Source organism: Pithys albifrons, chromosome 8 (genome assembly GCF_047495875.1).
Source record: "Pithys albifrons albifrons isolate INPA30051 chromosome 8, PitAlb_v1, whole genome shotgun sequence".
NCBI lineage: Eukaryota > Metazoa > Chordata > Aves > Passeriformes > Thamnophilidae > Pithys > Pithys albifrons.
Genome location: NC_092465.1, coordinates 16,678,147 through 16,704,961, shown reverse-complemented (window position 1 = coordinate 16,704,961; position 26,815 = coordinate 16,678,147). Strand labels below are relative to the sequence as shown.

Sequence of the window (26,815 nt, the reverse complement as noted above, 5' to 3'; positions counted from 1 at the left end):
CCTTCTGGGCCAGACACCAAGTGACTGCTTTCCCAAAGTGCCTCTGCACCTTGTGCTATGGTTTTATTTTCTCCCAAGCAGCACTTTGACCAAGTCTCAATGTTCTCTCAGCCAGACCCACCCTCCCTAAGCTGTACACTGCTCAGAGTGGGACAGTCCAGTCCTGTGCAGAACCAGGCACAGCCCCACAGACAGGAATGGTTTCAGCAGCAAGTGGGAAAGCAGCACCACTCTGCACACTGCAGACCGCCTGCAAGAGGCCCAAATTCCCCCCAGTCATCAGCTCCAGCTTCCAAACACCAGCAAGGAAGAGCTGGCTCAAGGCTCAGGGCTCTGTTTTTAAGAAGGGGTTCTGTGCTGCAGCTACACAGCAGGTGATTCCCTGCAGCATGGCTGGAAGAAGGGAGGTGTTCCTGTCCCAGCAGCATTAAAACATGACCCGGGCATAGGTTAGGACAGCAGAGAGCAGCCAGTAGCAGGAAGGCAGCTGCAGCCCTCCCATGTGAGCCATGCTGGCACAGTCAAGTCAAGGTTATTTCAGTTAATGGCCCTTGTTATATTGAAGGAAATGCAGCTCCATTCAGTTTCAGAGAGGTCCTGTGCCCCAGACGAGATGGTAAGGCCCAACATACTCTTGTGCATGCAAACAGCAGGGAGGCACTGAGGGTGTGGGGAGCAGGGAAAGGGCTGCCTTCATGCCACCATGAGGCTGCACATTCAGCCATGCACAGGCAAGAGACTGTCCCAGCCACAGTTGCTCTTTGTTGAGGGGGTGGCAGGGCCCTCCTCATAGCACGAGATCCAGCCCTCTGCTATTGTGGTGGGCAGCTGCATCCCAGCAGCTATATGTCTGAGCATGCAGAGATGTCCCCACGTGGCTCTCCTCTTCCTCCACGGTCCTAGCAGTGTTGGGACACAGCTGTGGCTAAGTGCGGGCTCTGGGCTGCTGCCTGCTTTGGTCAGCATGTGCTCAGCCTGGTCCCACACAGTATTTGCCTCCCCAGGAGCATCAGTGACTTGCTGCACTAATTTTATACAGGTGCTAGGGCTGAGGTGCCAGTGGGTGTTTGGTGGCTTACAGCTCCCAGGGAATTAAGCTGTTTGTGGTAAGGGGCTCTTGTCACCAACACCCAGGCCAGAACCCCACAGTGTCCATGTGGGAGGCTAGAGCCACTCCTTGGTCCACAAGCAGGATCTTGCGTCTGTTGGCACATGCTGTGTCTCCTGCCTATGACATGCTGCAGTTTGATGGCTTTGAACCATGTGCCTGGAACAGGAAGAAGCACAGAGTGAGCAAGACAAGACAGGCTTTTTGCTCTCTCCTACAACGGAGTGCTCAAATCCCCAGGGCTGTGTGCTCAGCAGTGATGCTGCCATTGCCCCAGGCTGGGCTGCCCTCCTGGTGAAGAAAGCCAGCCTAGACAGAGCCCAGAGGGAGCAGAACACAGGGAGGTTCCCTCCACAACAAAGCTAGACAGGATCAACACCATGACAGTGCAGAACCTGTAAGCCAGCCTCACTCACCTGCCGCTGCGACTGCTGGTACTCAGCTTCGCTTGCTGACAGTGCCTGGGCCAGTGCCAGATCCTCTTCCTCCTGTGTGCTGCTGGGACAACACTGTATAATGTGCCTCAGCCTCCCTTGGAATTATGGGCCCAGCGCTCAGAGCCCTTCAGAGTGGCAGCATCTCACTGCAACTCTCCAGCACAGCTAAGGGCAGAGAGCAACTCAGGATCACCCTGAAAAGGCCAGGGGCTGGGGAAGGCACAGAGGATCCAGCTGGGGCTGGCAGCTATCACTCTGGGTCACGTTAACTCCAGTCTGTAATATGGTGCTTTTAGCACCACTGGGCACTGTGCCTGAGGGTGAGAGCTCACAGGCGTCCTTTGTGAACAACCCTACTCCACCTCTGACATGCTCTAGTTGTGCTCGTTAGCTAACAAGTGGTCAGACAATGGTTTGCCCTACTCTATGTTCAGTCACTGTTCCCACCAAACATCCCCAGGGGCTGAGGGCTTGCTTGCTGAACAGAGCTCCCTGATGGCTCTCGACTCTTCCTTTTTCTCCTATCAGCCACAGAGAGACATTATATGAAGACATGTGCTGAGAGGAATGTCATCCTGGAGCCACATGATGCTTCCCCACGCACTTCTCACACATAGGCTGGGTGCATGACACACCACATGTTTTGGGGCTGTACCTGGGTGGCTGCACTGAGCTGTGTGGTGACTCGGCCAGGGACATCTCCAGAGCTCGCTGCAGTGCTTCTTCCTCGCTCTGAAACAAAACACCTTATCACCAGCTTAGCCAGGGTGAGGGGTAGGAGGCAGCCATAGGGGATGCGTGGCAAGTACAGTCTTTCCTGGCCAAGGCTGGGCAAATCTCCTCTCCAGGAGGGCAAACACAGCCAAAGTGAAGGCCTGAGGCTCAGGACAGACCTGCAGTGCTCTCTTCCTGCCCAAGAGAACACATCCCTGTCTGCTAATGCAGGAGTACACCAAGAATACTAATAGGAAGCAGCTTTCAGTCTCCTTCTCCACCCTTGGCTTGCAGAATAAAAAGACAACACCCAGGGAAAAAAGCTAGTGTGCTTTGTCCCTTTGGGGAAAACTGAGCATCAAGGGCAGCAGAGAGCTGCTGTTCAGATACCAGAGTAAGCTCTGAGTTCCCATGGAGCATCCAGGATCCCTGTTTGATAGGGAAGACCCAGCTAAGAGCACACAGTCATCTACAGAGCATGGGTTAGAAAACAGTTGTTGCAGTCACTTCACAGGGCACAGGAACCACCTAAACCCACCCCAAATGCCCAAGCCAAGCCACTCACCAGTCCATTCTGCAGCATGACAGACGGAGGGGACATGCTGTGAGTCTGCGACGCAGCTGCTCTGCCTCCCCTGCAACCAGGAGAGCAGCTAGATTATTGTCAAGGCAGGGAACACTGGAACGAGCACTGAGTCTTGCTGATGCACAAGAAGCTGTTGCTTTGGCATTCCATGGGAATCCAAGCTGAGCCTAGTCATGCCCAACTCAGAATTACAAGTTGGGCCATCACCTTACCTAGCAGAGGCTGGAGAAGAGGAGCTGTCTGCTGACTGGGCAGCTCCGCTGCTCGATGCAGTGACTATTTTGGAGGAGGATGCCTGGGCTCTTGTAACTGCAGCATGCCTAGGACAGACATGACGCCTGTGAGCAACTGTTTTACTATCACAAGCCATTCCTGGGCACTGAACATCCTGGGACATGAACCTGAATAAGCAAGATGTCACCCTGGTTCCCTGTCCCTCTTCCTCCCAAGAGTACCCAGGTTGTGGTTCAGTTATTCCTAAGAGTTTCAATTGCTGTTTCTCTCCTTGAAACCCTGTACCAGGATAGGCAGAAACCATCAACTCCAGAATAATGGGTTGGGCAAAGAAGCAAGAGCAAAGCAGTCAGCAGGCAGTATTGGCAGCTTTTGCTACAGGAGAGAGACTGTGCATACATTGGTGCTTGGCTCTGCTGGAAGATACCCTGGCACACTGGGCAGGGAGTGTGAGAATGCAGCAGTCCCAGACAACAGGCCAGCAGGAGCTGGGCTCTTCTGTATCACCCACCTGGCAAGCACAACCCTATCCCTGCCAGCTTTTTGTCCCCAGGTCCTCACCCTGCTTTGGAGAGGGGACGCCCTGCCCCACTGCAGTCGTGGTCCAGGGGGTGCCGATGCTTCAGGCAGTAGTTCTTGTGGCACTGGTCACAGATCACCTTCATCATCTCCTTCTGCTTGCAGCCAGGCTTCAAACACTTGTTGGTGAAGATCTGAAAAATGACACAGTGGTGGTGAAAAGGAGCACACACTGCAGGGTTGGGGCTGTCCCTTCTGCCCATGCCAGGCCCTGGGCATTGACCAGTCTTCCCCACCAGTGCATTGTCTGTGGGGCCCTCGAGTTTGTCTCTGAATACTAACTTTATTTAGATAGTTTATCAGTAATTAACTCGTCCACAGACAAGGGTCTCCACAACTACAGAATGCACAGCAGGAGAAAGAATGCCTCACCCAGGGATTCCTGCCTACCAAGCCACTGGTGTGGGGACAGTCCACAGCCCTCCAGCTTGCTGCCAGGCAGGATTCCTGCAGGGCCAGGTCGCTGCAGCAATTTCATCTCCTGGCAAGATGGGCCAGCTAATTGCTGATTGCATTTTCCTAATGGCAGAATGCTGTTTCCCATCCTCACGTCCCAGGTGGCTGCCCAGCCCCACTCTATCCCAGGCCCCAGACCGCTTCCACAAAGTCCTGTGGAAGTGCACACCTCTAGCTCAACAACACTCCTTGCCTCCAGCCTGTGTCAAGAGATGGCACCAGGCAGTGCCAAATCTGTGTTGTTTTTGTCCCACTCCAAGCCTTTATCAGGGACCCAGCAGAGCTCAGCAGCCACACAGAGAGAATCAGGTTCATACCTTGCGCTTGCGCTGTGCAGGATCAGACTTGCAGTCACGGTCAATGTGCTCACCCACCACAACATCAGGCATCTCCCCCCGCCTTACGGGGACTGGGGTGTTGCAGAGGGGACACACTGGGACCTGCACATCCTGCAGAGACAACAAAAGGGGGCTGGGAGCAGGTAGCTGGGCAACCCTAAGTGCTGTGCAGCCATCTTTCTCCTTTTCAGGACCTGCCTATCATGGCTTACACAGCACCAGCTCTGGTTTGAGATTCTGCTCACCACCCTCCAACACACTTGCACAGCAGGTGCATAGGTACACATTCTGGGAAGGTAAGACAGTATGGCTGGGAGATGCCCAAACCATTTCACCCACTAGCAGAGGGAGGGCTGGATGTTTGTGGCACCAAGATGCAGACCTTGGCTTTCAGGGACACCTTCAAACTCAGCACATATCCCAAGGGGGGATTGCCCAAGTGACCAAAGAAGTCACAGATTACTCTGATCCCTGGGTGGAAAAACTCAGCAGCTCCATCCAGGAGGGTGGATAAGACCTCCTCTCTGCACTTACCTTCTTGTAGGCAGAGGTGCAGGCATGCTGGGCGTAAGCAATGTGGTCTGTGCAGAAGATCTGCTCGCAGGCATCACACTTCAGCGGCAGAAAGTCTGGAATCGGGGAGACACCGCAGGCAGAGCGTGGAGGTCAGCACTGCCCACCTACAGCCCGCAGGCCGCTCCCACTTCCCGAAGGCACAACCCTGACCCGCGGCAAAACCAGGGCCGTACCTCTCATCCCCCAGCACGGAAACAAAAGATCTCCAGGTCTATAGCCACGTCATGGAAATTTCCAGGGCTCCACCTCAAAATGTGCTCTCCTGAGGATCAGGAGTAGCATCCGAAATCACATCGAGCTCCCCAAGAGCTGACGGCCTCAGGCCGGCGGCGACCGACGCCGCCACATTCACCACGGGATTCGCTCACCGGGATAACAGGGAGACGAACAGGCCCCAACGGCCCTGCCGGGTCCGGCCTCCCCAGCCTGCGGCACCGAAGGTGCTTATCTGGGCCCTTCCCCGCTGTCCCCGGTCACGAGCCGCTGCCCACTCGGGCAGAGCCGAGTACCCCGGCATAGCCAGCCCGCTTCGGGCTACCGGCACCGCCAGCCAGCCCCGCCCCGCCAAGGGCACGCCGGGCGGCTTGGCTGGCCCTTCACCCTCCGCTATACCGACCGAACGTCCGGCACCGCCCCCGCCGCCTCCCCGCAGGCCGGTCAGCCCGGGCCGTGCCACCCAGGCGCGGGTGGGGACCGTGCCCGCAGCCCCGGTGCTCACCCAGGCGCTGGCACGCGGGCCAGGAGCAGTGCGCGCCAAGGTCCGGGAACTCCATGGCGGCCCGGCCGGCACCGGCACCGGCGGCCGCGCCGCGCCCACTTCCGTCTGAGCGTCACGGGGCGGTCCGAGCGCGGCCCCGCCCCCGGCCGCAGCAACCCGGCCGCGGCTCCGAACGGGCCACCCGCGGTTGCACCGCCTTCCTCCGGAGCACGGTTGGGAGCGGGCAGCAATACCAGTTGCAGAAACCTGCTCCGGCGACGAGGGAAGGGTCGAAGCAAGGCGGAGCCCAGAACGGCCAGCAAGAAGTGTCTCTGCCCACATAGGGACAGCTTGAACTCGGGGGAATTCCCTACATCCTCCCCCCCCCCCCCCCCCCACCCGCTCGAAGGGACACAAACCACGGATCCTCTGCTTCGTAACAGAGCTCCTGTCTTCCAGCCACCTCGGAGTCTCCAGGTGCCATGCTACGATGCCCTGCTGAGCAGAAGGGGTGCTAGCAGGCTCAGGGGTGCAGAGGGCATGAGATGCCATAGCAGCAAGAAACTGGAGCACTGAACAGGGCTAGGAGTGAATTTCATTAATTGCAGAAAAATCAACTCCACAGCCACCCAAGTAGCAGAACTCAAACAAGACAGGGATAAAAAAGCCTAACACCCTGTTACAGCAGTGACACAAAAGGTGGAATAGTCTGCAGAAGGGGGTCTCTTCGCTGCATGGCATCCATCTGCTTTTGTCCCCTTACTGATACCCTCTGTTGCAGAGACCCCTTTCCCTCCACTAGCCCCTGAGAGCCATGTTTGACCATGCACCCCATCTGTCCCCCAAAACAAAACCAATGAAAGTTAAAATTATTTACACTTTTAGCCATTTAAAAACCCAATAAAATAAGATTGCATATGTCCTACTGGGAACATGGGTATTAGCAGCAGCTACAGCTAGCTCAGTACTCTGCGTGCAAAACAAAAGACAAACAGAAGACAGACCGAAATACTGCACCATTACTAGGAAGCATTTGCTGGGGTTGGTGTTTCAGTTGTGGCATAAGGCTTCTAGGAGCCAGCTCCTCCCCAGCTGCACGGCCTCCTGCTCAGCCACTGAAGGCCGGGCTCTAGAAGGATGGAAAGGATTCATTATTCCAGACACAGCACATTAACACTGATGCATTTCCATCCCAGTCAACACAAACATTTAAAAACCCGCTGCACGTTCACTGTGTTTTTCCTTCTCTCCAGTGATGATGGAGGAAAAGGGGGTGCATGAAGAAGACCTAAGACATAGATTCTGCTGTCATCACTGCCTCCTCCTTATCTCCTTGCTTTGGCAGCTCAGCAAGCATGGCAGAGGGAAACAGAGCAGCAGAAGACTCTTGTGCCTCCTGCTCCTCTCCGAGCCCCAGCTCTACATCCATTTGCTCCAGCTCCCCCTGATCCAGTAGCTCAAAGTCATCAGCTTCCTCCTCATCCTCCGGTGGAGCTTCTGTCTCTGTCTCCACCACTTCACTCTCTGACAGCTGTGCTTGGAAACTCAGTTTCTCTTCGGGCTCGGTGGGGAGGAACTCAGAGAGGGAGGGCCCCTCGCTGGCCTCTGAGGACCGCAGCAGGGCAGAAAGGGTGTTCTGCACCGCTGTGGTGATGGCAGTGGTGACAATTTCCTCACTCAGTGTGTTAATGCAGACACCCAGGCCTGGGACAGGGACAGTCTTTGGCTCTGTGCTGCCTCCTGTCGCTTGACCACTCCCATTGAAGTGCGTATTTACAAAATGCAGAGGAGATGCGAGGTGAAGGATGGAGAGGTCAGAGTTCGCGGCCTCTTTCTCTGCTGAGTCCAGCTCACAGGCAGCATGGGCAAGCTCAGGACCCAGAGGCACACCAAACACATCTTCATCACTCTGTGGTCCCAGGTCTCTGGAATGATATTCTTCCACGGATGGAAACTCTGACAGGTCCTTGGAAAATGATTCCTCTGGCTCACTGTGCAGGCTCTGCTGATCCAGGTCTGAAAGGCATCAGCATTAAGTACAGGTTCTCTCATCTCGACCTCCCACCCACCTTCTCTCATCATGGCTGACTTTTGGGCATCTTCCCCATCCTTGGAGCACAGCGGGAGGAGGTCTGTAGTTATTCTCTTCTCTCAGTGGCATGACTCACAAGGGAGTGTCCCTTTTGTCATCCTGTTCTGTGTGCTCTGTGCTCAGAGAGAACTTCCTGCTCCAGCTCATGCTCTTTGCATCTAGAGCTCCACACTAAAACCCCCAGGGTGAGGGAAACTGTGCTTACAACAGGTCACCTGCATGCTCCTTCTCTGACACCCAAGTGGCCATTCAAGTGTTTACCTCCATGTTCCTCACCACTAACTGGTCCTCTGAGGTAGTAAGTCTGACAGGGTGGGGTGTCAGACTTGTTTCAACCAGCATCATATACAGGTGTGTGACTATCTATGCAGTTACCTCTGAGTGACTTTGTGGATGGCTTTGCTCCCTTGCTGGTGTCACAAGACAGCATTGCTTTGTGGGGCAGTAATTAGAGGCAGATGTCCACTCAGGACCAGCTTATGATCAGCCATGAAGTCAGGGTATGCTGCACTGCTTTTTCTTCCTCCTTTCAATGCTCTTCCCATGCAAATAGCTAGGTTCCCTCCCTGTCATCCCACTCATAGGGCTCATTGTTCTGGGACAAAAAAATCCAGGGTAAGAGGGGCATTAAGGTGTTCCATCACATACCTTCAGAAACATCTGTCAGCTGTGGTGTGGTAGCCCTTGAGACAGAAAAACCCCCACTTTCCAGGATAGAAGCCTCCTCATCAGAGAGCTCAGAATCTGTGATTGACAGTGCCAGGGCAGTTTTCTTCACATCCACCTGCACGAGATGAAGGCAGAGGGACAAATTCATGTGTGTCTGGCTACCAGTGCTGCCTGTAGGCACCTTCAGAGCTTCCAGGCTGAAGTCCTTGCTGGAGAGACAGTAAGCTGGGCAAAGTGCTCACTGCACTACATGGAAGGGCAGTCTCAGCTCCCTGGCTCTCCTGCAATAAATCACTGACTGAAGCTTTGCCTGCTCTCAGTGAAAAACCCAAAAGAGGCAGTACAAGACAGGATCAGACTGCAGGAGTCTCAGAAGCTTTGATCCTTCTTCCTCTCCTGGGAGGAGCAGAACACCCCTTCCCTTTTGCATTAGCACTGAGCATATTACACCAGAGGGAATTCATTTCCTCAGGAGACACTTACATGCTCCGAGCATGAAGCATAATCACCAAAGTTGTTCTGAGGTCAGCAGGAGGCAGGGGCATGTCCTCACCACCTCTGTGGCACTGAATTCCCAACACCCAGATTGGAGACAATGGCCTTCATCAAATACCTACCCCCCTCCCCTTTGAACTAAGTCACTAAAAAGTCACTTTGCTGTTTGTTATCAGTGCAGCTGTACTCAGACCACCCTTTGGCTCTCAAGCTGCAATAGACCAGACAGGAGATTTCTGCTCAGCTATTTGAGCTCTTACCACTGGGGAGAAGCCTGACAGCTCTGCCTCACTCTCACTCTCTGTCTCTGCTGTTGGCTCATCACCTGCTGTAGGCTCGCTCTTCCCGTGTCGTTCTATGAGAAAAAGAAGAAAAGTTTTACATGACACTGAAGAAATTTTATTCCTTTATACATCACTTTCCCACTACTTGTACTACACTGTGAAAGTGCACAGGGTTGCCAGAGACAACCACAATCTTGTTGCTCTCATGAGCTGTTCTCATGATCACCTGAGAGCACCCAACTGCCCTCCCATAACCCTCAAGTTTCCACAGGTTTTCTTCTGCTCCGCTGGTGGCTTTTCACCACACAGAACTGACAGATGTGGTCTCCTAATGTCCCTTAGCTAGGGCTCCACCCTGGGAGTACAGGACCAAAAAAAACCCAGATACGGTGGGTCCTTACTCTTCTTCTCATGCTTGTGGTGCAGTGTCTCTGCCTTCATACTGTAGTCCAGTTTCATCAGGACAGGCTCCAAACGCGTGTACATCCTCTGGATCAGCTCATGGTAGACCACCAGAGGCCAAAGCAGAATGCTGAGCACTGCGGACACAAGATGCAGTGAATATGAAAGACAAAGCACAACCAACCCTTTCTGTGGTGCCACCGAGAAAGTCTGCATCAAGGGAAACACAGTTGAATGGCATCTGCCTTTCCATCGGACTCTGCCTAAAAATCCTCATTCATGGCTATTCTTACTCATTCCAAAGCTGCTTGATTAACCAGGCTTTACTGCCAGAGCTCTGTTAGAACACAGATTTATGTTAAGATGAAGCATAAGCCCTTCTCTTCAGCCACTACATCCCAGTCCCAACATGCAACACAAGGCCTGAAATGAGGTTATTAAAACTAAATAGCACCAAAACCTCTACACTTCTACAAGGGTAGCAGCATAGAGCTTGTATGCAGATGCGCTCACAGCAGAGCACCAGAACAATTAGGGACTCACAATGCAGTAAAAAAGGTCTATTTACCAAACATGCAGCTTTATTAACAGCACTCTCCATACAGATTTGCCCACGCTAGGAACTGAGGGACTGAAACTTCCCACTTCCCTAGCACCTCCGCAGCACCTCAACTACGGAGAGCAGAGGGCAGCAGTATTTTAGCCACGGCTCCCTCTCCTGCCTTTGCAGTTGTACTGCACATATGCAAGCGCTTACAGAGACTTTCTGGAGCACAATCCCCATATTGATTCATCATCTAGCACAGATCCCCTTGAGAAAACCACAGATCTGCTTCTACCAGCACATCAACAGCACAGTTAGGTCATGTTTCAGCTTTCAAGAGAGCTGCTTATACTCACAAATGATGTAGGAGATCATTATGCCTGGAACATAGTGTCCAACTACAGCCAGAATCAGGCAGCCTGAACAGACACTCATGCAGAACTGAAGGAAGAGAGAGGAATAAAGAGAAGTGACAAGAGGCAGAGATACATCTACGCAACCAGAGTCAGAAATCCAGTTAGCAACATGAGGGATGCTCCTAACAGTCAGTCAGCCAGCTCTGCACCGAATACATTCAGGTGCTAACAGTCACAACTGAGACAGCTCAGTTGGGTTAAGTTGTAAGCATTAGAAGTTCAAGCACAGGATGACCAAGGCAACCCTATATCCCAATAAAACATATCAAAAGCTTACTAGACAGTTATGAAATAAATGATATTCCTTAAGGACAGTATTGATTATTGCAGATGGCCAGTTCAGAGTACATCTCTCCTGCACAGCTCTGTACTTTAGGAGAAGACCCCACTGTTCTGATAGACAGGAACCTTTTACAGAGTCACTGGATGCTGTACCACTGCTGTGCCACAAACCAGCTGGCAGAAGCGCCAGCAGAACCTATGCTCCCATCACACCAGGACCTTCCTTCTCCAGAAAAAGCGGAAAAATAATGGTGCAGCCCTGACAACTTGTATTCCATTCCACTGGGGAGGGGGAGAAGTGAGAATAGACACTCTGCAAGCCAGCATATGGATTCAGATATGGACTAAATTCAGCAAGGAAGAGTTTAATTCATAATGGAAAGGGTCTGCAAAAGCCGAGAGCTCTCTATGGGCTTTGATCCCAATGAATTCATTCTTTACGGGCATCTTGGGTCCTGATCTTCTACTTCCTGTGGTCAGGACAGAATTTTAACAGAAAAGAAGTAATAAGCAATGTTAGAAACCCACTCTTTCGGTCACACTGAACCTCAGGGAGCCTGACACAATCCTAGTGGTTGGTCTGTTCTACTTTTTGTGATGATAAGCCAGCTTCTGTCTACAAATTCTTTCCAAACAACACATGTCATAGCCATCAGAACATGTTTAGTGACAAGTTTCCATTTACTCAGAAACACCTCTGCATTTGGACTTGGCTAGCTACAGTCTTGGCTAGCGAAATAGGCAGGACCAGCTTAAGGATGGAGCATGTGAAAGGCACAGAGACTGTAGGCTTCTGTTTTTAATCTCCACTCCCAATCCAAAAGCTTCCTTTGCACACTAAGAAATAAAACTAGGTAGAGCAAGCCATTCACAGGAGTAGTTAAGTTCAGCTCCAGTTTACAAGTACTGGAAGTCAATTACTCATTATTTAAACTTCCCACGGCATAGAGTCTGAAAGGAATGAACAGCAAATGTTGAACAGGGACGGAAATTGCAAAAATATTGAATTTACATTATTTCATCTCCTAAGCCACTAGTAATGGAAAGAAAAGCCCCTGCACAGATGAGTAGGTATCTCCAGCTTACCTTGGCAGGATTTTGCCTCTTGTACTGTAGCAGTTCCTGCAGGTACAGCCTGAAGGTGACCCAGCTCTCTGCCAGACAGTGGCACAGCTCAGGGACACTGAGCAGGTGAGGTTGTGCCCCTGAAGTCACCCCCTCACTAGAGACAGACAAGAGCAAGAAGACAATCTTTGAACATGGTCTGTTTTGCTGGAGGGGAGGAACAGCTGCACTGGGAAGCACAGTTCCCTACCTAAGGCTTAACAATACTGACTGCATCTTCAGTTGAACTATGGAAGATGCTTGATTTGGAGACAGTTTTTTCCTTTAATCAAGAAGAAGAGTCAAGAGACACCTACACCAAGCAGCAGATGCAGCAGCAGGCATCATGCCATAGAATCCCCATGCCACAGGCCCAAGATGCAAAGTGGTTTACTCAAAGCCACACAAACAGAAGCGCTAGAGGCAGAACTAGTTACGTGGCCTCCTCTTGCACCAAGTCCAAGGTAGTCAGCATGTGATGCTCAGACCTACAACCATGGCCAAGGACGCCAAGCCATGCCACCACAGAGAGCACATATAGGTTGCAAAAGTCAGTCTCCATGATTTCCTTCTCTCTGGGGGTTTCTTAAAATAGTTCAGCACAGATCCAGGGAAGAAACCTGAGAGTTCCTAACATCAGAAGTACTTGAGCTTTATTGCTACTGAAAGAACACTAGCTTTCCCCAGCGTATCAAACTGTGGCTCCTGAGCTGATAAGCAACTTCCAGTGCAGGAGAAATCACTTGCAACATTTCACAGCAGGAGCCATGCAGTTTATTGACAAAATCAAAAAAGGACACGTGACATCACCACACATTAAGTTTTCCTCACTCTCCCCTCTCACCAAGGAACACATCAGTGAGCTCACCTCTCCCCTCCAGGCTCCTCCGACAGCTGTGCTGTAGAGAGAACACAGAATATTAGTCAGCCAAGTGAAAAATACAACCCGACATCTTTACCAGTTGAACAGAGCAGAACTGGAGATGTATCATCCTTAGCTATGGATGCATCCTGGGGATTTTCTTCATGCTCTCACGTAAGCAGGAATCACTGGCTTGGAGTCTGAGCTGCACAGGCTTCAGTGAAGCATGCCTGGGGACTTGGAGCAGCACTGTTCTCTGGGCACCTCAGCATATCCTGCAACCTGCACCCACACACGTGGCAGGACACTCATACCTGAGGCGCACCCTGGTGCTAACACATGGGCTGTCCACTGAAGGATCACACAGCTTACCCCAGCAGTGTTCCAAAACTCTGGGCAATGCCATTCCCACAGCAGCTGCGAGCCCTTGTCATTCAAAGGGGACTGCCAGCACAATTTTTGAGCTGGGGAAAGCTTCAGCTTCCACCACAGAGCTAAATATGGCACCAGGATGTCTTAGCTGCATTTCCCACTGACCAGCCCAGCACAGCCCCTGGCAGGATGCTGTGTACAAATACCAGAGATGTCTTTGCTGTCTCCATACTTTCCCATGGAATTACATAACAAATAGCAGTCTTGTGCATAATTTTTCTAATTTTAGGGCTCTTTTATGTCCAGACAGCCCTTTGTGCCAGGCACAGATATAACTACACTCCTAGGGTCCGTCAGTCTGGATAAGAGCATGGAAAAGGCTATTCCATTCCTCTCTGTGCTCAACCCAGTGATGATCAAACAGGGACTCATGGAGTTCATGGAGTATTAAAGGGAGGAGTGGTGTTTCAAAGGTAGAGGTCACATATAATTATGCTCTGCATTTAGACATAGTGAGGAAAAAAAAATTCTATGACAACTGGAACTCATGAGCCCGGTTGCTCATGGATTTGGGTGTCCTGGCTAGCTGACTGGTGTCTCAGGATGTACAGAGCTCAACCAAATCTCTTCTATCAACACAGCCTTTGTAATTCTCCTGTGTTTAACAAAGCCCTGTTTGTGCTGTGATGGCTCATCCAGGTCTACTCTTCTCTACTAGTCCACTCACTGTCCTTAAGCTGGCAGGGAAAGATACATCTTTGATGCTGTCTGACCAGCATCCAATTTGGTACCAGAGGTTCTAAATATCAGTGGGACCCTGGACCCCACACTGCATGTCACCATGTAAACAGAACTAAAATAAAGGAAGAGAGTTTATGTTCTGAGACCAGGCTTACAATTAGAAATAGGTTAAGAAAATGCAATGTGCAAAAAGGGATTTGAATCCTCCGTGGAGACATCAGCCCATCACAAAGCCCAAGTGGCAGCGACTCCCCCAGGTAAACGCACAAAAGGGGTAAAGAAACATCACTGCCATCATCCAGCCAGACTTAAGACTCCATCCAGCTCAGACACAGAAGAGAGAAACAGCTCACAGCAGCCGCACCACTGTTCTCCCAAGACATAGAACACTGGGCCAAGTATGCCAGAATCTTTCTCCTGCAGCAGGCACTGCACCAGCCAGCTCACACAGTGGAGAGGGAGGCCATCCGCCTGGGGAGGAGGCGATTCTTTGAGAGCGTGACCCAGATTTCCAGTAATCAGGCCTGACAAGAGGAGTCAACCACTCAGACTGGGCTGCCCATACACTCCTCTGCCCACAAGCATTTAGCACAGTGGCTGGGGCAGCACACAGAGGAAGTTTGGGGTGCAAAGTGAGTATTATGGATGCAGATGCACCCTCACGGAGCAGCTGCTTTCCTACTGTAATCACCATTGCTGTGTTTTGTTATTGTGCTCAGGAATCTAAAGCTGCTTAATGGCAGCATGCACAAATCCAGCTCTATCTCTAAGCCTCATCTATTACCTGCACTAAATCACCAAATACATTACATCTGGCACTGGCCAGTCTGTGAGGGCCAGCTACACCAGTCATGCCAGATACCAAACAAGGTGCTGAGACACTTGCCATCTCTGCTGGACAGATGCGCCAGCAAGAGAGTAAGTGGGACAGGACAGGAACCCCATTCCTTTCCTACTGGCTGCAGTTATCCAAGTCATCCAAAACACGCCAGCAGAGGGAGTGAAACAATTCTTCTCAGTTGATCCTGAAGGTTTCAGAGACACTTTGTGGAGCTGCAGAACGTTTTAGCAGGCTGCAGGGTCTTCACATGATTTCAACTATCTGGAAAAACACAAGCTGTCTTTAAGATCAAGTGTGTTGCTTACTGTAGTATAGTCTGCCTGCTGGTCATCCCAAACATTGAAGCTTTACACCAGTTGGAAGAACAGCCCAACCACAAAAAACCTAGTGCATTTCCAACAGGACATGTTCATTTAGTTAAGGCTTAACTCCAGCCTGTGCTGCAGTACTGTCTAGCACTGGTACAACTAAGCTAGCAAGAGGACACCCAGAGCTGGCCTCAGATCATCAGTAACTGACCGAAATCTTTCTGTCAGCATTTCATACTGGACTGTGGATTAATACAGAACACTTGACGTACACCAGACCCTTCTGTGAAAGCAGTCAGCCACAAAGGAGTTTAGGTTACATGTTGGTAACTGACAAATTATTGCTGATGGATCCCTTGGCTCTTACAGGTTTTCAACGCTTCTCCAAGAGGCATTCTTCATCTGTGTGCAAACTGTAGCTAGAAAGCAGGGGCCCCTTTTTAGGGGCTGCACTGTGCTGCACTGACTAAAACACATCTACCAAACAACACTACTGAAAACATCTCCTGAATGATACCCATTTCAGGAGAAAGTGGAGGTGCTTCCTAAGTCCTTAAACAATATTTAAGTGGAGCTCCATGTTGATCTTGAGAAAATACCCTGCATGGGAGCTGAAAATATGCAGTCTCTTCTGTCAGGGCCTAAAAAATTGCACATTTCAATGCTGTTAGTGTGTCCCTGATCACAGGGTGTGAGAAACTGCAAAACACACGCTGGTTTTAGCATTCCTTCAGAAGTGATGTTACAAGCAGTCACCTGAGACATACACAACTGCCATAAGCGGACGTGTGTCTACATACATGCTGACTCTTGAACGTATAGTACTGACCCACGTCCCAGAGCTCCAAGAAAGACTTACAGGAAGCACTGAGAAGGAAAGCCACAAACCTGTACCTCTGTTTCAGCAGGAAGTGAGAGCCAAACAAGAGCCCCTAAGTATTCAGGAGTGCCAATTCAATGGGAGGCCCCTCAGGAATTCAGAGCACCACTCCTTCTTTGTGGAGACTAAGGAAACACAGTTCAGTGGACCATGTCAAAATCAGGGCTGTGACCTAACTAGGCACATCAGAGAAGTGTTCCTGTTCTCTGCTGTCAGCAGAAGAAAAGCAGGAAGGAGTGAAATACATGAAGAATACCAAGGAGCAGCGCAGTAGGATGTGCACTGACTTCTGGCAGAGCTGATGACACAGGAGGATGAGACTAACCCCTGATTGCTGCTTTGTTTGATCTTCCAAACCATGTAAGTTGATTGCAGCATGGATTTCCTATTTTTTATAAAACACAACTTTTACAGGCATAGTATTTGCTGGAGCGATTCCATCCCCACCTGCCTCAATGACACCATTCTGTACAGGACACCAGGATTTTGCATTTCTGGACACATTTCAAGTGAAATGGTTTGGGTTGGCTTTAAACTATTCCCTTAAAAAACCATTGCGAATAAGCAGGAAATTAAATTGGCCAGTGCAGTTTAGCTGCCTAGTGACTTGAACCACACAAAGCAAACAGTTTCAAGACTACAGCTGAAACATATCTAATCTTATCAGGACTTCTGTGAAAGAAGCCTTTAAGTTAGTACCCTTTCAGGTCAAATAAAGGGCACCTTACAAACACACATATAGAGGGGGCTTTCATTCAGAAACCCTCCCTAGAGTAAAGGGCAGGGATGGAGGGCCCTGAACTGCCTTTGAACAGCAGTAGTAGATGCAGCGGGCAGGTCTGGGTCCAGTCATTTAATAAACTCTAGTGAAGGCAGCACTCAAAGCAGACAGCAGCCAATCCATGTCCACCATCATTATGAGGCTATTCCTCTTGCTGATTTTGTCTAATGTCAGCAAAGACCCTTTAATAAACAGGAAAGATAAGACAAGTCATCAGACTCCTTGATTAGCTGGAGACCAGACGCTGTTCAGTACAGGCACAATACACTAACTGTCCCTGCTGTCAGACCTCATCATTCACCCTGCTACCTGCCACAAGAAGTAATCATCTGCTCTGCCTCTTTCAGGGCATAATCCCATGCTGAACTTAACTAAAACCAACACACTTCAACCCTTCTCCTTTCCTTCCCTCAGCTCAGCTGGCCATGTAAGCTCAGACTTCAAATCATCTTTTTGCCATGACATTCGCAGAAGAAAAGAGATGCAGCAGAAACGCTCCATCATCCTTGTCACCAGCTTCCCTGGCAAGTTAGCTGGGCCCCTTGGTCACTCTCAAAATGAACCACTCACAGAAGTTTTCAGCACTGGAATCAATTTTCCCCTTGCCCAGAGTATGAGGATATCTCCTAATCCTCTGGCACAAATAAGTAAGAGACAGTGCCTGGAACTGCAGTTACAGTAGGAAGAGGGCTTACATGACCTATGAGAGCGCCAGGGAAGGGCCAGCTGTAGCCATAGCCCAGCAGCTGGTAACACTAGAACTGAGTCAGTCGCTACAGTGCTACTCATCACGTACCTGAGAAATCAAACAGGAACCTAGGCTTCCACCTTTCCAACAAGAGGATGCCAAGAAGGGACATGCTGAGGAGAAAGAGGGGTCTCAGAGAAGTGGAGGAAAACAACCTAGAAATCAAACAAGAAGTTGTTAGGCAACAACAAGGCAGCAAATTACTGCTCTTGATAAGCAAACAGATAGAGCTCAAAGCAGAAACATCCAACTGCTAGGGGCCACTGTAGCAAGCATTGTATTCTGCAGACACCCACCCTCACTACAGTATATTCTCAAACAATGCCTTTGCCCACTACCAGACAGCTAACTCCCTGCCATCTTCCAGCACTCTCCTCCCCTGCTCCTGAGCTCCTCCTTCAGTTGCAAAACAAGTCTAATGCTCCCTTGTACAAGTCTCTCCAAAGCCTCAAGGTGGAGGCTCTAGATAACATAAATATGGGTTGCTGTAGCAGAAAACTGTTTGCGACTTAACCTTGTTTGCTGAAAACTTACGTCCCATTGGTCACGGCAAGATCCAGCATTACATGCAAGTAGTGCATCTTGCCATTCTCGATGCTCATTCTCTTATCACTGTTTCACTAGAGCCTAGCTAACACTTACATGGTTTAGTTGCTCGCTTGACTTTATCATAAAACCTTTCATGTCCCTCATCCACACTGTTGGCTTGAGGCACTTACCAGCTCACACAATACTACTCACACACAGTTGCGCAATGCCACCTTCAAAGAGTTTATCTCCCCACTCCACAGAGATTCAACAGCAAAGATCTCAGGGTGGCACTTGTGCCAGCAGCGGCTGTCTGCATTCATCCTTTCCTCCAGCTCAAAGGAGCTGTTTGTAAGTCACTCCAAATGCCAGGGAAATGCATTCACCTTCACCACTCTAGTGAATATCGCTTTCCAGAAAGGAAAAGATGCTCTGCTGTTTTACCTTTCTCCTCTTCAGTGAATGTTTGCCAATAACTAATCTCAAATGCACCAAACAATGGCTGGAGTCAGGGAGCATCTTGCAGTGCAGAGCAGGGAAGGGTTGTGGTTCCCACCAAGCTACAGTCAGAGGTAAAGGACCTGGAAGTGAGATCCGCCTTACTGGGCAAGATAGAACAAAAGCCACCCCTTCCATGGGGTTACAGGACCTCTAATAACCTAAACAACGTCTGTATCTCTTCTCATAGGAAAACAATTCTGTAGCTTAACATGCCACCTCTGGAAGAATTTCCTCCTATTCTATCTCATTTATGTATTGCAGTTGAAGAATGCTGGTTGAATCCTCCACGGGACCATAAATGATTCCTCCTCCTCTGTAATAGTTAAATCTCTCTCTGCTGTCCCATATTCTGGGCACTCTTTGTTCTTCTCAACCTTTGAGAGCACAGTCCCTAGGCCCTCATTGTCTGTCATCCCTGCCATCTCACCTGTGCTTGTTGCCCTTCTCCTTGCTTCAAAGCTCTGCTCTGAGACCTTTCCAGCTGGTAGAGTAGTCCAAAACTGTTTAAGTGCCTGGCTACCACAAATCCTATGGATGAGGGAACAGAATGTAAGCTGCCTTGTCACAACGACTTCAAAGGCTGCTTGGTCACATACTTTCCCCTCCTCTCACTTCAGAATCTTTGCCTTCCTATTTCATCTGCAAGCAACATTCACCCCTTTCCCTGGCCACTGTTGACCTTTTCTGCACTGTCCGAGAGCATTTTCATCAGTAAAACTGACTCACTGTTTATACAAACAAACAGGATGTTCTTCATTCCCATCCACAGCTGGGCTCTGCCACTCACACTCCCTGCTTCTCGTGCTGCTGCCCTGCCCAAGAGGCAGAGAAGGCAGAACAGAGAAGGAGGAATACCGAGTGGCCTTGGCTTTGGCATTAAAAATCAGCACCTTCCAGGAAAGATTAACAAGCAGAAGGGCTTAATAAAATGCCTCAGAGCAGCTGCCACTACAGGAGGCTGACTGCCGTTATAGGGTGAAGCGAACCGATAAGGGAAAGGATGCGAAAATTAACCAGAAACGTGCCTGGGCGAGGCTCCAGTTGGGTCCATCTGCATTTTATTATCGCGGGGCAGAGCAAATCCTCTGGGCACTTTCTCCCCTCAGGGAGGGGCCTGTTTATGCCTGTCAGAGGCAAACATCGCGGCTGTGCACACCCCGCAGCGATGCGGGCTGCGGGAACACAAACCGCAGGCACTCGCGGGCATCACCCTGGGCCCCAAAAGTGCCACACGCCGCGGGCACCGCCACGGGCCGGGCAGGCGGCACCGACAGCCCCGGTCCCCTCCCCGGCCCCAGCTCACCAAAGGGCCCCGCCGAGCGCGGCCGCGGTGACCAGGCTGTGCAGCGGCCTCTCCCACACCAGCAGCCGCTGCGCCGCCGCCAGCGCCGCCTCCCAGCCCCGCAGCCGCTGCCGCAGCGCCGCCGCCAGACGCGCCGCTGCCGCCGCCGCCGCCTCCTCCTCCTCCTCCTCGACCGCCGCCGCTGCCGCCGCCTCCTCGGCTCGGCCGCTCGCCATGGCTGCAGAGGGGGTGGTGGGGAGGAGGCGCCGCTGTCACCGGCCCGGGCGGGCGGTACCGCCTGGGGACCGGCGGCCGCTGCCGCCGCGCGCGTGCGCCCGGGGACAGAGCGGGGGGGGGACCGGGGGAAACCGGCGGCGCGTGCGCCCGGCGGCGGGAAGGGCCGCGCCGGAACAGGAAAGGCGGGCAGGAGGGAGGGCGGCGGCGCTCGGGCTGGCAGCGGTTCTGCGGGCCCCGCTCCCGATACCGCGCTCGGCCTCGGCGCTGACCGGCATCCCAGAGGGCACTGGTCCTGCCCCCTCGGAACGGGCTAGGACTCCCCCCGCACTGCACTGCCGGAGGGGACCTGTCAGCCTCTGCCCCGGGAACGGGCAGGATGGAGCTGGACGAGCTGCTGCTGGACGAGGAGGGCGCCTTCTCCCTTAGCGGGTTCCAGGAGTTCACGGTGAGTGTCCCCGGTCCAGCCTGGCCCCAGCAAGTCCCCGGGGTGACCCTCGAGCCCCCGCCCCCGGGGAGCCCCGTGTGGCCGCACGGCCCGGCTCCCGGCTGAGCTCGCGGCCCTGCCGGGCTCGGTGTAACCCTGGACTGGGTTGGGGTGGAGAGCCCGGCACGGGGAGTGCGCTGGGCTTTCCTCACATTCCTTCGTCTGCCTTCAGCTCCTGCCCAAGCACCAACAGCTGAGCGAGAGAGTGCGGAAGCGGCTCTATTATGGCTGGGACAAAGACTGCAGCCTGGATAATCTCTCCAGCCCCGTGGCAGGTGGGTTGCTGATTGTCCTCAGATGGGAATGCTGAATCAAGGGCATTGGACGTAGCCCAAGGGGCCGAGACCAACAAGTCACCTGTTTTCTCCCCTATGCCAAATCCCACCCCTGCCTAGCCTTTCCCATTCTGTGCAGCACAGCGCGGCAGGGTGCCAGAGCCTCATGGCTACTGTTCTCTGTTTATTGCCCTGTCTGGCCCACTGCTGCGTTTTTGGCATTTCGCTGGTGTGCAAAGTCCCTTAGGTTGTTTGTAGATTCCTTGGCACTGAACGTTCTGAACCTGTCCCCGATGAGAGTTGTCTTGGACAATTTCTTGTGCTCTGGAAAATATCAGGGAATTTCTTTAACTTCTAGTTCTGAGCACTGATGGGACAGATTTCTGCTGTGTGCTTGTCTGGATCATGTCCTTTTTTTATTTTTTTTCCATGTTGTTTCAGCAGTGTTGGGGGACCAGCTGGGTTGAGGCTGAGGAGCTGGTGCAGGTGACAGTGGACAGGAGTGGACAAGGGCAAGCAGTGGTTTACTAGAGGGCCTTCATGGTGTGTTTGTCTCAGTCTTTGCATTAGCTGCTTGCTAGGGAAACAATCTGAAGTGCCCAGGAGGCTATGTGATGTGTATCAATAAGGAGGAGGATCCTGAGCAGATCCAGGCAAGATCTGCCTGGGTCCTGCTGGGAGTCACGAGTTCTGACATGAGTGGTGCAAGGAGGCTCACAGCTGGCATTGCACCAGGGTGCACGGTGGGACTGTTCCACAGACTGCTGCTGCTGTTGAAAGTTCAAAGGGCACAATCATGTAAGAAGACTGTTGAGGGCTATTAACTCTAAAGACTGCCTTGTACCCAGGAAATGCCTTGGCTGTAGCAGCTGGGGACGAGAGCAGCACATAGAGAACATGTCTGTGGTCTCATTTGCTTTTACAGCCTTCTTTTGCCAGCCACTGTCAAAAAACGGGGCATAGGGCTATGGTATCTGTCTTGGTGTAGCTGTGTCATTGCTATATGGCAAGTTTATGGCACTGCTCTTTAAATAAGATAGAGGCTTGTTGGGAGAGTCTGGAGGAGCAGGAAAAGGTCTTTGGCATTGGGGATCAATTGCAGGAGTCAGTATGCCGCTGGCTAAGGAAAGAAGGTGAAAAGTAAATTTGTTTTTTTGGGAAAGGAAGAACAGTAACCACCCTCTGTGTGTCGTGGCTGTGAGATGGGGACAGTGATCAGCTGCTCTCCATGCCCTTTAGGGCAGGGCGCACTCCTGTGGGTTGGAATTGTGGACTGAAGAACTTGTTTTCATACTGGGACAGAGCCTGGAGGAACCTCCTGACATTTCCACTACTCTGGAGTTACTGCTGCCTGTGCAGTGGCACAGGGGTGGCCAGGCAGTGCAGCAGCAGTAGGAGAGGCTGGGAGCAGCTAACAGGTGGCTCCAACAGGAGCTGTGTCTGCCTGGTTGTGCATTATATTGGTGATGTGGCTTGAATGGTGCTTCTGAGCTTGGTGGCTGCTGTTTGAGCGATTAACAGTTTTACTGCAGGTATTCTCTTAGTTGCTGGAGAGATGGGAAAATGAGGGGTGTGGTGATGGGAGCTGGAAATGCAAGACTGCTGGGATGAGCTCTGCTTTCGACTCTTGTTGGCCAAGGGCTCAGCAGCAAAATGGAGCTGGGTGTCCCGTCTTAAACACTTTCTTCCTAAGCACCAGACTGTAGTGCTGCTTGGGGTGCTCCCAGCTGATTCCATTGTGTAGGGAAGTGAGATGGGAGCTGTTGAAGCCATCTGGCAGTATATGTCAGTCTCTGGCCTTTTCAGTGGGTGAATGCTGAGGCGCATTTTTGCACACTGGAGAAGCTGGCTGAGATGAGCTGCAGTTACACCATGTCTCTGCTTTCATACCCGGTTAGTGCCTTTGTGATCCTGCTCACATGGGTACGTTGTACATCATAATTTCAGGAGCCCTAGGGTTGTGGTGTGTGGGAAGCTGGATTGGTGCTGATGAGATCTGGAAGGGGAGTATGCTGCTGGTTGGAGGGGAGCAAAGGCCCGGGAAGATGTGATGTGACATCAAGTCCTAGAAAGCCTCCAAAAGGGCTGCCTGAGGTCTTGCAAGGTGAGGGGAAGGATGTTAGCCTCTCTGTAGATGACTGCTGGTGACTTCCTGTGACACAGACCTCCTGATCTGGCACTGACACAGGGTCTTGGTCACTCACATCCTCTTCCTGCTGTGGTCTGCCTGTCCTGCATATTTGTTTGTTTCTCACTTGTCCATGGCCTCTGATAAAGCCTGTCCTGCCTTCATAATTTAATTTAAACTTGAGGAGCTGAGCAAAAGCCAAGATTTGATGCACTTGGGGATAGAATGGGAAGGGTAGGGGTGGACTGTGCCACGTCGGGCTAACCCTTTTGCTGTTTTTCTGTCCTAGATATTGCTGTGGAGTTGCTGCAGAAAGTGGCTCCCAGTCCTATTCGCAGACTCCAGAAGAAATATGTGTCTCACGTATCTCGGTAAGAAGAAAAACCTGTTTGTTCATGTCCTGTGTCAGAACTTGGAGCTCTGGTCTTACCTGTGATTCACTTCTGTTCCCTGAGCCAGCACTGTCTTTGTGCTTAGGCCTGATTGGTGTCAAAAAGGAGCTGGGAGCAGGCGTCAAGGACAGCAGGCACAGTGGCTTCCTGACATAGCCAGGCCTGCTTCAGATTTGTCCTGCTCTCTGGGGTGCAGGGGTGTTCTTGTTATTGTGAGTCTGTACTGCCTGGATATGCAGCTCACTGTGTAACCAGATTTGAACCCAGGGTCTGCCCTTGCAGCTGAGCCCTCACAGCATGCCTGGCTGCAGGCAGGGCTGCTCAGTTTGGAGCTCGTTGTGCCTGGGAACAGAAGCGAGGGCTTTCTGCTCTCTACTTTGCATTTCCTGTGCTTTCTCTTGCTGCAGCTCAGGACACCTAGCACAGAGCTCACAAGGCTGTGACCTATCTAGCAATTTACTAAACCTCCCCACTTCCTGCATGAGGAGGGAGAAGCTAAATTGAGCCATGGTCGCTGGGATGTCTGTAGCACGTGGATGAACTTCATGTTGGTTCTTGCATGTCCCTCAGGGAAGCTTGCATCTCTCCCTGTTCCATGATGTTGGCATTGGTTTACATTGAAAGACTACGGCACCGGAACCCGGAATACCTCCAGCAGATCTCATCTTCTGACCTCTTCCTTATATCTATGGTGAGTGATGGGCTGGGGGGTGATTGGGTTGGAGGGAAGCCTGGAGGAGTGCAGTGGGGGCTGAGATCCTGTCCTTTGTGCTGCTTTTAGATGGTTGCGAGTAAGTACCTGTATGATGAGGGTGAGGAGGAGGAAGTGTTTAACGACGAGTGGGGAGCAGCAGGGAAGGTGGACGTTCAGACCATGAACACACTGGAGATGAACTTCCTGAGCGCTATTGTAAGTGGACCTGTCACTGCTGTTGACTGTTTCACAGAGCAGGGCAGAAAAGGCATTAAGATAAGTCTGGATTTCCATTTTTTCCCCATGTGTTCCCATGAAGGGTTAGAGAAGGATTTGTCTGGGTTCTGGGTGGCCTCCCCTGACAACACTGACCTTTCACTGCTGTCCCCATAGGACTGGAGTCTCTACACAGATCCTCGGGAGCTGTTCGAAGTGCTGAGCTGGCTGGAAGGACGGTAGGCATCTGGGGTGGAGGTGAACCCTTCATCCACATTGCAGCCTGGCTCTGCCTCTGCTTGGAGATGTCCCTGCTGCAGTAAAATAAGAGGCTGGGACACCTGTGAGCCTTTGCTAGGCTCTGCAGCTCCCTTCTACAGACCTTGCGCAGGGTCTTCTCCAAGCCTGCATGGGCTGAAGCTGCCTTGATAGGGAAGGTCCATGTCACATTCACCATTCCCTTTCTTTTTCCTGCAGTGTGGCAGAAAAACAGGGTATGTGGCGTGGCTGGTTCACCTACACTGATCTGTGTGTCCTCATGGAGCAGTCCATGTGGCAGCATGTGCTGGGCCAGTTCTGCCAGCAAGTGGTGAAGGTAAGGGCATGGGAGAGCAGCTACATACAAGAATATGGGACCTAGCAGGCTGTGGGTTTGGAGCAGGACCCTCTTTTCCACTGGGAGAAGCAGCTTGGTTAATTCCCTGTTGAAAATGGAAAGTGTCAGAAGATGCTGATTTGCAGCTGCACTGCCTTAGGTACTGCAGCCCTGTGCTGGACTGCAGCCCCACAAGTCATGATGCAAGGACATGGTGGAGCATGAAGGGAACTGCATGCTGGCTGGGGTTTAGGACAGGAACTGCTAGCTTTTATCTGGGGCATTTTGGTTTGTGGTATATAGGCCCTGCTTTGGGCAGACTGTGTGCCACCCACTGTTAGCAGCATGGCTGCCTGCTCCCTGGAATCCAGCCCTGGAGCTGGTGATTCCTTTTGCCATCATGGCTGCTGGGTGGGTCATGGCTGGCTGGGGGGTGCTGCTGCAGGGTTTGGGCTAACACTTGGCTTCTCCACAGCTGGCCTGCCTCCTGGGTGTGGTGTACCTGACTGGTTTTGCTGCCATCTTCGCCTCTGTCACTGTGGTGCACCGGTCCATGTGCATGAGAAGCATCAGCACTGCAGACCCCGGACTTGCGCTGTTCCCTGAGGACGGGAGGTGTCAGCTGGGCACACAGCCAGCCCCAGCCCCTCACCAGCCCCAGCCCAAGCTGCCTGATGTCTCCTCAGCCAGCAGCACCCATTGGCTGGGGGAGAATGAGACAACTGAGGAGCCACATTGTGGGAGTGTCACAGCTACTGCACTCTACCTGTGGGGCAGCATGATGACAGCTCTGTCCTACCCAAAGCGACCTGATCTAGCCCAACACAAGAGGCTCCTGCAAAGTCCTTTCCGGAAAGTACCCCTTGCCTGTGAGAGATCTAACCGTACCACCCCTGCCACGGCCCCAGACCGGCTTAGCCCCTTCGGACTTGCCATGCTCCCAGCTCCTCCAGCGCTCCACTGCCATGCCTGCTCAGCTGATGTGGGCCCCATGTGGGATGCGGCCCCCAGCCGTGAGGACTGGCTGGACCCTCGGGGGTTGAAGCAGTGCTTCTTGCACACCGCCATGGATCTCAGTAGAATCAAGAGTTTCATTTTTCCCAGCTAGGAGTACAGGGCAGCAACCCCTTTCCCCTTCTCTTCTAGTGTGGCACAACTCACTTCCTTGCACTTCTGGAAACCCTGATCCCTGGGGCTGCATGAGGCTGGAGACCTCTGCATTACTTCTAAACCAGCATTTGTGTTCCCTGACCCAGGGCAGGGGTGTCTTTCACTTTGGGGACTGCTAAAACAGGTTGGGGCAGAGCTGGTTTGCTGGGTGCTGGGATGGGAACCTACTAACTGGAGGATAGAAATGTATTGCCTTTGATCTGGGGTGCCAGTGCAAAGGGGGAGCTGTACATCTTATAGTGAGTGGATGGTCCATGGCAGTGTTGGACAGAAGTGGCATGGGGGATGTAGGATGCTGGCGCTGTTTGTGCCTGGTGGAGGGGCTGAGACGGTGATCCCAGTGGGGAGGTGAGGTGCCTGGCTTAGAGGAGAGGATGTTGAAGGAGGGAGGAGTGAACTGGCTAGTTATAGCAGTAATTACACTTGGGGGCTGTTTGGGCACTTCTTGGGAGGTGAAGGATGGCTGTGCCTCAGGGAAACATTAAGCCCCACTGGGCTTGGTGGGGCTGAGGTGTGGTTAGGGCTGAGCCTCATTCAGCTTGTGTTGAGTGTTTTGAATCTGGAGTGCTCTCTGACCCCATCTCAGACTCCATCTGTCTGTGTCACTGAGCAAACAGTGCCTGACTGCTCAGAGGGGGGAGAAGGCACCTTGTCTTGCTGACCAGGCCAGCTCATCATGCCCCTTCTTTTTACTGTGGATTTTACACTGGTTTTTCACTCTTTTGTAGATGCAAATGTCTTCCAATAAAAGTTACTCTTGCTGTGCA

The 26,815-nt window shown here is 52.0% G+C and overlaps 3 protein-coding genes across 8 annotated transcripts; 1 reads left to right on the top strand and 2 right to left on the bottom strand.

Annotated features, from left to right (window-relative positions):
- Positions 1 to 21: 21 nt before the first annotated feature.
- ZFAND2B (zinc finger AN1-type containing 2B) lies at positions 22 to 6,093 on the bottom strand. Of its 6 annotated transcripts, none has more exons than XM_071561909.1 (9): positions 5,747 to 6,092; positions 4,987 to 5,081; positions 4,432 to 4,563; positions 3,641 to 3,792; positions 3,058 to 3,165; positions 2,825 to 2,894; positions 2,201 to 2,277; positions 1,525 to 1,617; positions 22 to 1,267 (listed from the first exon to the last, which is right to left on the bottom strand). In XM_071561909.1, the coding sequence occupies exons 1-9, from the start codon at positions 5,799 to 5,801 to the stop codon at positions 1,165 to 1,167; spliced, it is 885 nt and encodes a 294-aa protein (XP_071418010.1). In that variant the 5' UTR covers positions 5,802 to 6,092; the 3' UTR covers positions 22 to 1,164. The 6 variants fall into 6 exon arrangements, with proteins under 6 accessions (XP_071418010.1, XP_071418012.1, XP_071418014.1 ...); XM_071561911.1 differs by having other exon boundaries at positions 1,525 to 1,606; XM_071561913.1 differs by having other exon boundaries at positions 1,525 to 1,603; positions 5,747 to 6,090.
- Positions 6,094 to 6,588: 495 nt separating this feature from the next.
- RETREG2 (reticulophagy regulator family member 2) lies at positions 6,589 to 20,230 on the bottom strand. Its single transcript, XM_071561895.1, has 9 exons — positions 19,879 to 20,230; positions 17,595 to 17,701; positions 12,882 to 12,912; positions 11,996 to 12,131; positions 10,568 to 10,652; positions 9,667 to 9,804; positions 9,242 to 9,336; positions 8,466 to 8,601; positions 6,589 to 7,741 (listed from the first exon to the last, which is right to left on the bottom strand). The coding sequence occupies exons 1-9, from the start codon at positions 20,091 to 20,093 to the stop codon at positions 7,014 to 7,016; spliced, it is 1,671 nt and encodes a 556-aa protein (XP_071417996.1). The 5' UTR covers positions 20,094 to 20,230; the 3' UTR covers positions 6,589 to 7,013.
- Positions 20,231 to 20,268: 38 nt separating this feature from the next.
- On the top strand, positions 20,269 to 26,815 carry CNPPD1 (cyclin Pas1/PHO80 domain containing 1). The gene is made up of 8 exons (XM_071561896.1): positions 20,269 to 20,539; positions 20,751 to 20,853; positions 23,271 to 23,352; positions 23,944 to 24,064; positions 24,155 to 24,283; positions 24,461 to 24,522; positions 24,761 to 24,878; positions 25,354 to 26,815. Exons 1-8 carry the CDS (start codon positions 20,471 to 20,473, stop codon positions 25,984 to 25,986), a joined length of 1,317 nt encoding a protein of 438 aa, XP_071417997.1. The 5' UTR covers positions 20,269 to 20,470; the 3' UTR covers positions 25,987 to 26,815.